At 43.7% G+C, this 13422-nt stretch overlaps 1 protein-coding gene across 1 annotated transcript in view; it reads right to left on the bottom strand.

Annotated features, from left to right (window-relative positions):
* Positions 1-7250: 7250 nt before the first annotated feature.
* zfpm2b (zinc finger protein, FOG family member 2b) overlaps positions 7251-13422 on the bottom strand; it is a 58769-nt gene continuing 52597 nt past the window's right edge. Inside the window, exons 6-8 of the mRNA XM_079829521.1 lie at positions 12091-12291; positions 11206-11430; positions 7251-10718 (exon numbers count right to left, since the gene is read on the bottom strand). Of these exons, the coding sequence (XP_079685647.1) occupies positions 8410-10718; positions 11206-11430; positions 12091-12291 (2735 nt within the window). The 3' untranslated portion in view covers positions 7251-8409. The remainder of the gene's footprint in view (positions 10719-11205; positions 11431-12090; positions 12292-13422) is intronic.

Below are 13422 nucleotides of genomic sequence, written 5' to 3'. Positions count from 1 at the left end.
CCTAATCCTCTCTATGACCTGAGGTAACATTGAGATTGGGGAAAAAGCATAAAGAAGAAGGTTGGGCCATTCGTATCCTTGTGCTTGGAGAATTATATTCGGCATTGAGCATAGTCTTGTGAGGCGAAAAAAATCCACTTTTGCCTCTCCAAGAACTGCCCCAATTGTCTGAATTGCACCTGGACAGCATGTCCGGACCCAAATTCAGAATGCCTGGCACATGAGTCGCTCTCAGCGTATTGTGCTCTGCCCATATTAGGACTTCTTACGCCATTGTGTGCAGATCGATAATTTTCAGACCGCCTTGGCGATTTAAATAGGCTACCACCGACGTGCTGTCCGTTCGGACCAGGGCATGGTGGTGCTTTATGTACGGAAGGAAAGCTCTTAGCGATAGCGTGACCGCTTTCATCTCTAGACAGTTTATGTAAAGGCTCCTCTCCGAGTCTGACCAGAGACCGGAGACTGGCCTGCCCTCGTGAAGGGCTCCCCAACCTAGGTTGGATGCATCTGTCGAGATAACTTTTCCACTTCGTAACAGTGCCCAAACTCACGCCCGTCTGGTACCAGACGGGATTTTTCCAAGGAGCCAGAGCCAACACACAGCTGTGGTCTACCTTGATTTGCAATCGGCCCGAGAGCCATGCGTGAGCTGGAACGCGGCGATTCAGCCAGTGCTGTAGGGGGCGCATGTGCAACAGACCCAGTCTGAGAACTAGCGCCGCCGAGGCCATGAGACCCAGCATCCTCTGAAAGTGTTTGAGAGGAATGTGTGCACCGGACCTGAGGGAAACCGCTCGGTTCTGAACAGAGAGCGTGCGCTGTGACGTCAGTCGCACGCTCATCTGCAGTGAGTCCAATACTGTTCCCAGAAACGAAACTTTCTGTGTGGGAGACAATAAACTCTTTGCAACGTTGATTCTGAGTCCCAAGCATTCTAAATGGTTGAGAAGCCAAGATCTGTGGTTTAACAACTGAATCTGTGGCTATTTGTATGTGGAAAAAGGCATCCTTTAGATCCACAGTGAAAACCCAATCACCCGGGCGGATGTGCGCGAGGATTTGTTTCATTCTCAACATTCTGAACGGGCGCTTCATAAGGGCTTTGTTCAGATGTCTGAAATCTAGAATGGCCTGAGACCACCACCCTTCTTTTGGCACAAGGAAGTAGCGACTGTAAAAGCCTGACTCGCTCTGTGAGGGGTGCACGGTTTCCACCGCTCCCTTAATTTAACAGTTTGATATTTCGGTTCGAAGCACGTGACTCATGTCGCTTCTCACCGCTGTCTCTACCACAGTGCGAAAGCACGGTGGTCTGTGAGCAAACTGTAGCGAGTAACCTTGTTATCGAAGCCAAGGGTTGAATTAATTTGTGGGGCGGGTCACTGAATAACAGGGACCTGTTGGCCCGGATGCATTGTGCTAGTAGCACTGTGAGAGGCGGCGTGCACTGAATGGTGACGCACGCCTTATTGGGTCGCCTTGGAAGTGGCGCTTACCAAGGGGATTGTGTTTGTGTACAGAAGAGCACGTTGCTCACGGGCTCATAAATAGTAAATTCCCAGCCGCCTGAGTGCAGGGGGCCGGAGAACGCAGAATAGCGGCGAACGCTTTGTGTCGCCGGGGAAATGGTGCATGTGTACAGGCGAGCGCGTTTGTTTGCGGGCTCGTCGATTGTAGGAATAATGTTTCCAGCCGCCTGAGTGCAGGGAGCTGGGGAACATAGGGAAGTGCTTGAGTGTAGGGGTACAACTTTGATGTTGGCACCTGCCTACAGATGAACTGTAAAGTGGACGCATTCTTGCGGATTAGTCCACGTGCACGTTAGCGGCAGGGCTAATGGATAGCGCGTGCTCTGCAGGCGCGGGTCTACCTAGCCACTAGAAAAGCTCTGATTCATTGTAAATAATGTGTGGTGGCGTGCACTGAATAATGGGCGCCACTACATTAGAGTATTCGTGGCGTACGCCAGCGAGCGAATTCACAGAGGTAAACGCATAACAGCGTCAATGTGCAACTGAGCATGTTTGGCCACAGGCTAGTTATTGCAATGTTACATCTCCAGTCACCTGAACTAAGGGAACTGGGAGAATATCAGGTTTATTGAGTGATTTGTGGCACTGAATTAACAGTGCTTATGCAGGAGTGCACACTATGTAGTGGACACATTACCTACAGTGTTGAACCACTCCAGCTGCCTGAATAGGGGAACTGGGAGAAGTGATATTTGAGGGAAAAAAGGCGCAAGCTTGGCAGCCATTTTATGACATCGTTATGCTCTAGTCAGCGAACGCGTGCTGTGCATAGAGCGCGGGCTGCCATATAAGGCTGTTTACCTTTGGCAGCAAGCGCGCGCTGCAGCGAGAACGGCTGTGACGTAAGCGCGTTCTCGGTATATCCAGCAGCCTGAGTTCGCATGCCTCTCCTCTAGCATTCTCTGCCCCCGCATATCAGGGCGGCGGGGCGAGAGAGAAGGAAGAGTGAGGAGAGCTTATGTTGAGTTCACTCGTGTGTAGAAGTGCACATCTTCCATCCGTGTGGCGGCAGTATCACATTCTCTGTCAGCGGCCATTTCAGGGCGGCGGAGTAAGATAAGGAGCGAGTGAAAAGCCCTGTATGCCCGCGGAGCCATTAGCACGGCGGGAATAACATTTTCTGTCCACGGCCATTTAGAGCGGCGGAGGAGAGAGAGGGAGGCGCGTGGAGAGCTCTATATGTCCGCGGCGTCATCAGCGCAGCGAGGATATAACCTTCTCGGTCCGCGGCGCGTTTCAGCGCGACGGAATGAGAGGAAGGGAGAGCTCTGTATGTCCGCAGCAGGGATATAACGTTCTCTGTCCACGGCCATTTTAGAGCGGTGGGGATGAGAGAGGAAGGAGTGAAACTCTGTATGCCCGCGGCGTCATCAGTGCGGCGGGGAAAACCTTCTCTGTCCGCGGCGCTTCCCAGCGCGACGGAACGAGAGAAAGGGAGAGCTCCGTATGCCCGCGGCGCCATAGAGCGGCGGGGGGTATCACATTCTCTGTCCGCGGCGCATTAGCGCGACAGAACGAGAGAAGAGAGGTGGAGAGCTAGAAGCTCTTAGAAATGGCGTTGGCAGCAACGCACACATCATAAACACACATAAACATTGTATAAAGGATATTTTAACGCCGGATGGCTCAGCTGGAACAGCAGGCGGCTGAAGGCGGAGACCAGGTTGGAATCCGTCGTCCTCAGGGCTGCAGGGAATTCCGCTGGGTGCGTGTCGACGGCGGGCTTCGATCCGGAGCTCAAGATTGCAAGTCGCTGAAGAAGAATTAATCTGACTAACCTTGCGAGAGTGGGTCTTATATACCCTTGGCTATGCAAATTCTGTTGCCCCTTGTGGCGGGAATTTGGTAGGACCTGATTGGTCCGTCCCGCCCCACGGTCTCGCCATAGGTTGCTGCAGTTGCAGCGGCACAGCCAATCAGCACGCAGCTGCTTCCTGCTGAGAGTTGTGCAGCTGCACTGCGTGTACATGGTATTTTTGGATAAAAATTTGCTTCAATATCTCGAGGAAAGGAATTCCCCCATAGCGTTTTAGCAAAACGCAATACGAGAGTACTCTCGTAAGGGAACTTTGCACACACATCAGAAGTTGTGGATTTTTTTGCCGTTTTTGTCATTTCCAGACGTGGTACTTTAACAAACTCCTCCAAGAGACTGTAGTAGATCAACCTCATATTTGGTCAGTCTAATCTTGTTTGATGTTAAATTGTGAAGATCTTGAGTTTTCGCTGAAGGGCCTGTCCGTGGCTGGACAAAGTCTGATGTTTCGCCATGACACAGGAAGCTGTTGTAAGTCAGGCATGCAATATCCGATCTGCCCCAAACTTCACATGCTTGATAAGAGTCCTGGCCTGAAGACATCTACATGCTAATATTCAGTAAGTCATAGCGCCACCTGCTGGCAACAGGAAATGGCATGCTTTACCAAGGGCGGCAGTGGCTCAGTGGTTCATGTAGGTTGTCTTCAAACCAGAAGGTTGGTGGTTCAATCCCCGGTTCCACCTGACCAAGTGTCGAGGTGTCCATGAGCTAGACACCTAACCCCAGCTGCTTCCGACGAGCTGGATAGCACCTTGCATGGCTGACACCGCTGTCGGTGTATGAATGAGTGGGTGAATGTGAGGCAATATGTAAAGCGCTTTGGATGGCCATGGGTCTGTAGAAAGCACTATATAAATGCAGTCCATTTACCATTTACACTGTATTCACTCCTGGAATCACATTTAAATATGCCACAAAGTACCAAAGATGCTAAAAACACGTTGAATCATGCAACACTTGGTTCAATGCTACTATATGCGATTAATGCCACAAAACAGGAAATTGTTGTAACTCAGGCATACAATGTCTGATCTGTCTTAAACTTCACGTTTGATAAAAGAGCTGGCCTGAAGACATCTACACACCAATATTCAGTTATAGTCAAAGCGTCACCTGCTGGCAGCAGGAATTGTAGCACATCGAAGTGACTTTGCCATATTTCTCCTATATTTACCACTATTCACTATTTTCCCAAGGCCACCGGGTGGCGGTGGGCCCTTTCAACGCTGATTGCAGCTTTAATTCGGTAATTGTGTTTCCATCACAGTTTATGTACATGTCTTCTTATTGGATAAAAAAAATTATCGCCCTTAATTGAGTGCATAATTTTAATTTTTTTGTGCATTTATTTAGAATGTATTCTCATCTTGGCATTTCCATCAAGAGTTTTTATTCGATATCCTAAAATGCACATAACAATAGGTGGATGGAAACATAGGCAACCATAGCTATAGACACCATAAGTGTCACAGAGCTGTGCTGTTAGAATTCACACGGATATGAACACGATGATGAAGATAAGGCAGTCTTGAATAAATCCACAGGCAGATAAATCCAAACAGAGAGAATGGCTTACAACACATATCACAGGCGATACCTGACAACCACACCCAAACTGAACAGAACTTTAATGGGGATAACGAGACACACATCTGAACATAATGATGAAATTAAATGAATAACCATGGCAACTACTAAGGAGCTGGAAACAGTGCAAAACACAAACTGTGTTCCAAAGTGAAGGCTGCGCACTTCGAAGGCCGCATTCGCAGTGTAGCTTTAATGATAGAAAATGATATAGCAAATTCACTGACACACTGCTGCCCTATATATATATATATATATATATATATATATATATATATATATATATATATATATATATATATATATATATATATATACTGGGATGGTACTGGGTCATCAGTACCATCTGCCCAGCTGTGGTGGTCATCTGCTCCACCGTGGTTGTCTCTAGCTCCGCTCCTGGATTTATGTCACTCTTTGAGGAGCGTCTGGAATACACTGGAGTTGGAGTGCTCTGCATATCCACCAGAGGGCACTCACTGATTGCTTACAGCTGTGTCTCATTTCACAAGTTCACACTTACAAATAAGTCAGATAGAATGAATAGTATGCGTATTTGGCGTGCTGTCCGAGGAGAGGGCTCCGAGCTCGGTATTTGGCCCGAACCCAGAGTACTCCCCCATATGTCTGGTTTAGGAAGTAACCAGGTGAGTGTGATGAAGATGGGGTGGTGGAGGAATGCTGCAAAACTTGTCGAGGAACATTGGTTAGTTGACTGGGTATTTATATGATCCTCCACTTGTGCTGATTGGGTAGACATGTTGATTACTGATTGCTGACAGCTGGTTGGAATGACATGATGATTAGAAAGATCATTTGAACGTGCTCCTCCCGAACTTTGTTAATGAAACATCATTTATCTTGTTTAGCCCAACCTCTATAAACCCAGTTAACCCTCTGGGGTCTGAGGGGGTTTTGGGGCCCTGGAGAAGTTTTTGACACTAATATAATTTGAAATTGATGTTATAGTCAGATGTTGCAGTTCATTTTCCCATTAAAAAAAATAGATATAAGAGAGAGTTTGTTGCGTTACTAGTCAACTTGCAAAGGATATGTACTATGGCTTCCACTAAATCCACCGTAAACGTGGTTCTATGATAACGGCACCTCTGTGCAATTTCCTCCTTAGGAGCTTAACATGCACCTTGTCCCGAGTGTTGCAGAGATGGGGATGAGAACTCATGGAACAGAATGCCTGTTCAGCACACCATGAGACGAGCGGAGATGTGCTCCATCACTCGTCCCTCAGGTGTTCTGCTCCTGTGGAGGAGGCCCTGGAAGCGCCTGTGCATCCAATCGAATCATCGAGTGAAACACAGATGCTCTGGTGATGCATCTGGAGAGCTTTGGTTTTTGTCTGGTATCCTCTGAGAAAACAAACTGCCTGGATCCCAGACTATTTCATGCATTATTGTGTCTTCATTTTGTTCATGATGGAAATTATTTTCAACAATTTTTCCACTACTGCACAAACCACCAACTCTAACAGAAGAGCTTCACATCATTAAATCAACCGTCCAATTCTGCTGCTCCTAGAGGGCCACCTTCCAGCAGACTTTAGCCCTGATTCAGGGATTAGTAACTTCGGTCCTGGTAGGCCACTATTCTGCAGAGTTTAGCTCCAACAGTGAACCTAGTTGCCCATCCCTGCCCTAATTAAACTGTCCTGAACCAGCTAATCAAGGTCTTCAGAATCATTATAAACATCCAAGGTGTGTTGGAGCTAAACTCTGCAGGAAAGTGTCCCTCCAGGAGCATGATTGGACACCTCTGACAAGTGACCATGACTGAGCGCGACTAACCAAATAAATACTAGATAGATCTACACAAGACAGTAGACAGCAATAATACAATGATATTTTAAATCTGGGCCTTCAGTGTGATACATGCCATTAAGACACATGGTTTATTCACATGTATTTGCAGTGAATCAATTTTGGGTCTAAGCAACACTGAAGGAAAATGCAGAATGGTTCAGTACAGATATACTCTTACATACTCTTACTCTTATTATTATTATATAAGTTATTTTTTCATGATCTGCATTTTTGTTTAAATGCCTGTAATTGTAGGAAAATTAAAAAAATGCAGCATGAGCTTTAAGGATTCAGGAAATGAACCAGGTACAAGTAATGATTTCATGTCTTGAATCGTAACAAACGCTAGGTGGCGCTAGAAGATTTAAACTCCTACTGTCTTGAATGATGTAACTATAGAGCTTTATGGGTATTCAGTATGTCCTGAAATAAACTTCTGCATTCATAAAACAAAAAAGGGTTAAATAAAGCAAATTCATTGACACTGCTGTCCTGAGATAAAAAATTTAATTTTTATGCCACATAACATTTCCCACATTTCTGGAATTTCATTCCATACAGGTACATGCATAGCAACACATTTTTGACAACTTTTTTTTTCATGAGCTTATTTAGTTTTTCTGTAGGAAATATTACAATGAGTCATCCATACCAAGTGTAAACCCTTCTCTGGGTAGACTTCAGTAAACACTTCACACGGACAATTTCTGGGGTCCAAGTAAAAAAAGTTACCCTTTCATAATACTGCTTCAAATAATGTGTAATCTTTTAAAAAGTATTGCATTAGAAGCCAAATATTTAAAAAAGAGACAATGAATCAAACACACATACAGGTCACCTTTTTAAGAAGAGTTCTGCATTGACAAGAAAAACATTTTGAAGCATAAAGAAACATCAAGGACAAACTAGACTCTACATGTATTGACAATTATTAGTTCAGAAAACTTGATTGCAAGTATTTAAGGATATGTTGACAATCAGTCAGAGGTTGCTCCACCATCTGTATATTTTTCTTTTTAACCAATTTCTACAATACATGTGGCCTTATTCTGTAATTCAAAAACTTTCATAAACTTGTTTTTCATTTCAGATCTGCATTTTTTAGAGCTGCAACTATTATTAAATAAATAAATACATAAAAAACACACAAACACACAAAAACTATCAACACAGAATATTCCCAACAAATATTTTAAAAGTTTCTAATAAATGACTGGTAGGATAAATCTCCTGATTTGATTGTCCTCCTGCTGCTGAGTACACCAGCATGGAATTGTAAAAATGTCTTATGTTGTTAACCACAATGGGAAAAAACAGTGCTTGTGAAAAATCTAATTTGACTGGTTCAAGGCATGTGTCCACTTTAAAGAGGAGGGGGCATACTCTCACTTTTAGTCATCACAAATGATAACCCAAGCAAGTCTCCACTGCAAGCAAATTGTGTCAGATTCAAATCAGCAGGGCTGTTGTCAAGTGGCTACAACTGGTAAATGTTGTCCCGGGCCCTGTGACAAGGGGGGGACCTAAATGTGTCTTTACACTGCTTACGTGCCTGGTTGTTGGGGCCCACATGAATTCAAGAGGCAATGCTGGTTAACAGCACTACCTTTTCTACAACTGTGAACCAGATTTAAGACAGGGGGCGGGTCCACTATTTAACATGCTCAGCTGTGTGTGACGAGCAGTAAAACTTCTTGTGTGTTATAAAGTTTGAGAGGTTGTTGAACTGGATGTCACATGGGCGGCAGTACTTTACATTAGTTGTGTTTGTAGTGGACCCATTCAACATTCTCTTGAAGCTTGTCGATGCTTCCTCAGTCTTTGGAGATGGCATCAGCATTGTGCTTTCCTTATAGTTGATAGAACTGTCTGCATGGCTGTCTGGTGTAGCGGAACCATGTTGTTTGGTTCCAGCATCTTCCATCTTGTCCTCAAATTCAAGACCATCCTTTAAGGATGAGGACTTGTTCTGGCTCTCAGGGTCATCTGTGCTAAGATGGCTACCATCAGGCATCGGCTGGTCTTTCTCTCCTTCACTGCCCTCGTTTGGACTCTGCCTCCGTTCGCTTTGTGAGACCAGCATCCCTGTAGCATAATCAGTGGGTTTGATTTCATAGTAAGGCCAAATTTGCTCATCAGGTCTCATTTTCTTAGCAGGACTTGGGTAACCCCCAGTGGGTTGAAACACACTCCTCAAGTCATCTTTTATTGGCATTAGTTGTTCCTCACTGGAAGCTTGGATGTCAGAAGTTATCGCTGCATTTGGATGCTCAATCTTTCCACGCAGAGCTGGGAGCTCAAACAGGGTGTTCTCTAAGAGATTGTTGGTATTTCTAAGAACTTCTTTTTTGATGCTTTTCTTCTCAGTGGAAGCATTTTGCAAAATAGTACCTGGACAGAAGTTCTGTTTGTGCTTAAGATAGTCCTCAACTTTGTTAAAGCTTATCTTGCACACAACACACTCATGGTAATCCAAAAGTCCTTTAGGGGAAACCGAAGTGTTGCCAAACTGCGGCATGCATTTTTTACTGAGATCTATTGGTGCATCACCTTCTTCCTTAGAGATTTTATTACATCTTGACACAAGAGCTGATTTTGCAACTGTCAATGAAGCCTCTGGATATTTGGGTACTAACCCCTGGATCATGTTGTATCTCTGATGGTCCCTAAAGCTATCCAATGTGTCCTTTGATAAGTATGGACCTCCAATAGTGGGCATTCCAAGAAATGATGGTATACCCATAGGTGGCATTTGTTCTTGTTCAGGAGTGCCCAGCTCATATGCCTTTCTTCTTTTACGTGGACGTACTGACTTCTGATTGGCTGCTCCTTTATTGTTGGCACGTTTCACTTGAGGATCATGGCGAGTGGCACAGTAATACTGCTTGTGCACCATGTAGGTCTCATGTCGACTAAAGGTGATTTTGCAGGCTTCACATGTTGTGTGGTTAGGGTCAGTTTCAGTAGGTGGCAATTTCTGGCTTTGTAAATCCAGCTGTGTACCGTTTGGTCTTTCCTGTGCACCTGATGGAGTTGACGCTTTTTTAACTTGCACAGACAGTTCATCTGTCACTTTTTCACCTGCAATGGGATTGCAAGGGTTAGACTCAGGCCCTTTCACTTCAGAGGGATGGCCGGCATTTAGCATAACAGCCAAACTGGCTCCAATTTTGGGGCTTACAGTGCCTGCTGGTTTATCCAAAAGTCCAGGGAAGTCATGTGGCTTGTGTGTGTTTTCCCATCGAGTGTTGCAGTAGTGCTTCTTGTGCACCAAATAATTATCAAGGTTGTTGAAGGTGATATTGCATTCAAAACATGTTGCTCCTTTTGGCACAAGTGTGCTGTACATGACTGGAGGGTAAGAGTTTCCCCCATGACGTAACCTGCGATGGACCAACTCAGACATTTTGGCCAGTATCTCAGATGCCTGTGGGCCCACCGTAATATCCTGTGAAAATGGGACATGTGGTATGAAAGGGGGTATGGGAAAGGCAGGAGGCATGTGGTGTTGAATGGGTGAGGAGGCTAAACGGGGACTAGAAGGTTCAGACTTTACTCTGGAGTATGAAACACTAGCCTTGTTTCCTGAGTTTCCTTCACCCTTAGTGGATGTCTGGCTACTTTCTGTGCTTTCCAGCTCTGAAATTTGACTTTCCTGAAGGTCTTTTATGTTTGCGCTAGCTCTGACTTGTTGAGGGCTGCCTGCAATACTGCTAGGAGAGTTATCAGCTTTGTCTTCTTTGATGAGTTTGTTGACCGTACAGCTATGCCCATGTAGTTCCTGGTGTTTGGCCAGTTCCCTGGGGGTTTGGAAAGTGAAGTGGCAGAAACCACATCTCAGGCCGGTTTGGGACAGATGGGAGAGGATGTGGTGTTGGAGTACTATAAGAGTTTCAGCAGTGTAGTCACAAATTGTGCATTTCAAGTTGCTTCCAGTTGATGTCTCATCTGACTTAAGAGCTTGAAAAACAAACACAAACAAAAAATCAGGAATGGTATTAATGACCAACACTTTCATACACATTTCAGTCTAACCAAAGCAGTTTGTGCACATGCTGCTACACATGCTTGTGCGGATAACATTAGTTTAAATCCAGTTGGGAACATTTCCTGATCCTCTATACCCATAATTTCCAGTCCTCTTTCTACTAAACTATGAAGAAAAAGTCTAAGTCTAAGTCTCAAACCAGTCTAAGTCCCAGCCTAGCCAAGATGGTGTTCAACTTGTTTAGCTGGTCGTCAAGTTGGTCTCCCAATTTGACCAGCTGGCAATTGCCAAAATTTATCTAAAACCATTAAACTAGACCAACCTGAGCAGGCAATGAGACTAGTTTTTTTTTTTTCAGAAATATTTTTTTGGCTCTTGAATATCTACAAATGTTCTCTTTTTTTATTTGTTGCTGGACAAAAGGTTATTTGAAATAGAATGTCTTACTGGTCTACTCACAGTTATGTGTGGATAAATGCATTTCCAGGGCATGTGAGCCTGCAAAGCTCATATTGCATTGTGGGTATGTGCAATTGCGGAGCATTTGACGGCTGATATTGGTGTTTTTCTCTGCCACCATCTCAGGGTCCCTCTGTCGCCCACTGCAGTAATACATAAGGTGGGCCTGGAGGTTTCTTTCACTCCGAAACCAGATGCCACATGCCTTACAGGGGAAGATGTCTTCTACAAAGACAGAAATGGACACAAGCATATCCATATTGAATTATCTAAAGCTTGTGAAAACCCAACATCTAAAATTGCAAAGTTAAAAATAGTGGGGTCAAGAAGTCTGAGACCAGCAGAGAAATGCTTCAATTTCACAATTTTGTAATTGAATACAAAATAGTGACATTGAAAATCTTAAATATGTTTTTAAATCTAAAATATTTTATATCACATTTCTTTGTTAGAATTTTTTTGTTGTTCATGTCCAGGTTTAAATGCTTTTTATTGAAATTTCAAACAGAAAATGACCATGAAAAAGTAAAGGTAATAAAAATAGGTTCAAGAGCACATCAGTCCCAGATGGAAGCTGGGACACAATATAACTAATTTTGATTCTGCAGTAAAGAGATGAACCACATAACCCAACCCTATAGACCCCATCAAAGCAAATGTGCTGTTGTTCTCATCAAATTCTTGTTAACTGTGATTAGAGAACAGAAGAGGGTAATATCTAATTCCTGCAAACTGAAGGTCAAACTCGACCCTTGGTAATTCTCTTATCCATGGCAAACATGCACATCAGAGCTGTGATGACTCTTTGACATGGATTTCCATTTTTAACCAAGCACATTAATCAGTCTATCCACTGTGGCAGAGGTCTGATAATGCAACACTCACTGTTGATGATAGCGCTGGGCAGTATGGACGCCATGGCGGCTTGCTGAGGAAGGAGTTGGATGCCGTCCAGCTGTCGGGCCGGGTACATCCCTTGACCATAGGGAGTTTGGGCTGGTGTTTGAAGATGCAAATCCACCACACAGGCTGCAAGTTCGTCTCCTTCCATGATGTTTTTTGTTGTGGAACACCATACATGTCCTCCTGTGAGTAAAAGCAAAGATTTGGGTTTCAATAGAGTATTTTAACCAATTAAAGGCAATTGTTTACGCTGTCTGAGGTTTTCTTGAGATTGAAGTAGAGCAACACACACATATATAGTGCTTTCTACTTTTTTTGGCAGTGTGGTATCAACTCAAGACCTCACAAACTTGTTTTTCAGAACCAGAATTAAGCTTCTCCTTTTATCTTTTTTATACTACATACATAGAAATCAGCATAATGGTAAATACAAATGTAATACTTTTTGAACCCACATACAGCATGCTGTCCTACACACAAATGCGTGCAATGCTTTGAAGCCACAACAAACAAATGAGGGACAAGTATATTGCCGAAGACGCTGTATAAAGAGAATGGACATCTGGGATAAAAGTACAGCATTATCAAATTGAAGGGCTGCGGATGAAACATTCCACTGGAGTCCGCAGAACAAACTCATTAGCCAGTTAAAAAGGAGAGGAGTGCTTTGTGACTGAGATAACATTTATCTGTCTAAATGACGGACTTTCTGTCTGCACGTCATCTTCCATTGAGGGGATTAAAGTTTTAAATATGACTATTTACAAAAGTCTGGAACGCAAGATAACAAGAAGAGACATGATATGCCAACACTAAATGCTAGAATTAGGACGTGGACTAATTGAGGAGTTGGACAATGAGAATGAAGTACACTCAATGCTACCTTTCAAAGATGTGTAAGCGCTCACTGACAACATGTCGAAGGAAAAAAAAATGACCTGTGATGCAGTCGTGCCTCCTGCAGAGAAATGCTGATTGCACATGCTTGGATGGGACTTTTGGTATTGCGGCTATTACGGCTGTTTTTTCAATGGCCATTCAATGAAACATCATTTTAATGCATTTGTTCGCAACTGGTTTTTCTTCAGGAAAACCCAACAGAGTACCAACATTTTTTATCATACAACAAAATCAATAATAGTAATAATAATAATAATAATAATATCTTAATCAACTGAAACAATATTACATTAGTCAATGATTAAACCAAGTATCCACTTTTAATGTAGTAAAAATATATGTGACCCTGGACTACAAAACCAGTCATAAGTTGCACGGGTATATTTGTGGCAATAGCAACAATACATTGTATGG

The sequence above is a fragment of the Gobio gobio genome, assembly GCF_949357685.1.
Source record: "Gobio gobio genome assembly, chromosome: 11".
In the NCBI taxonomy this organism is placed as follows: domain Eukaryota; kingdom Metazoa; phylum Chordata; class Actinopteri; order Cypriniformes; family Gobionidae; genus Gobio; species Gobio gobio.
Note: the sequence above shows the minus strand (reverse complement) of the source record. Positions and strands in the feature narration are given on the sequence as shown.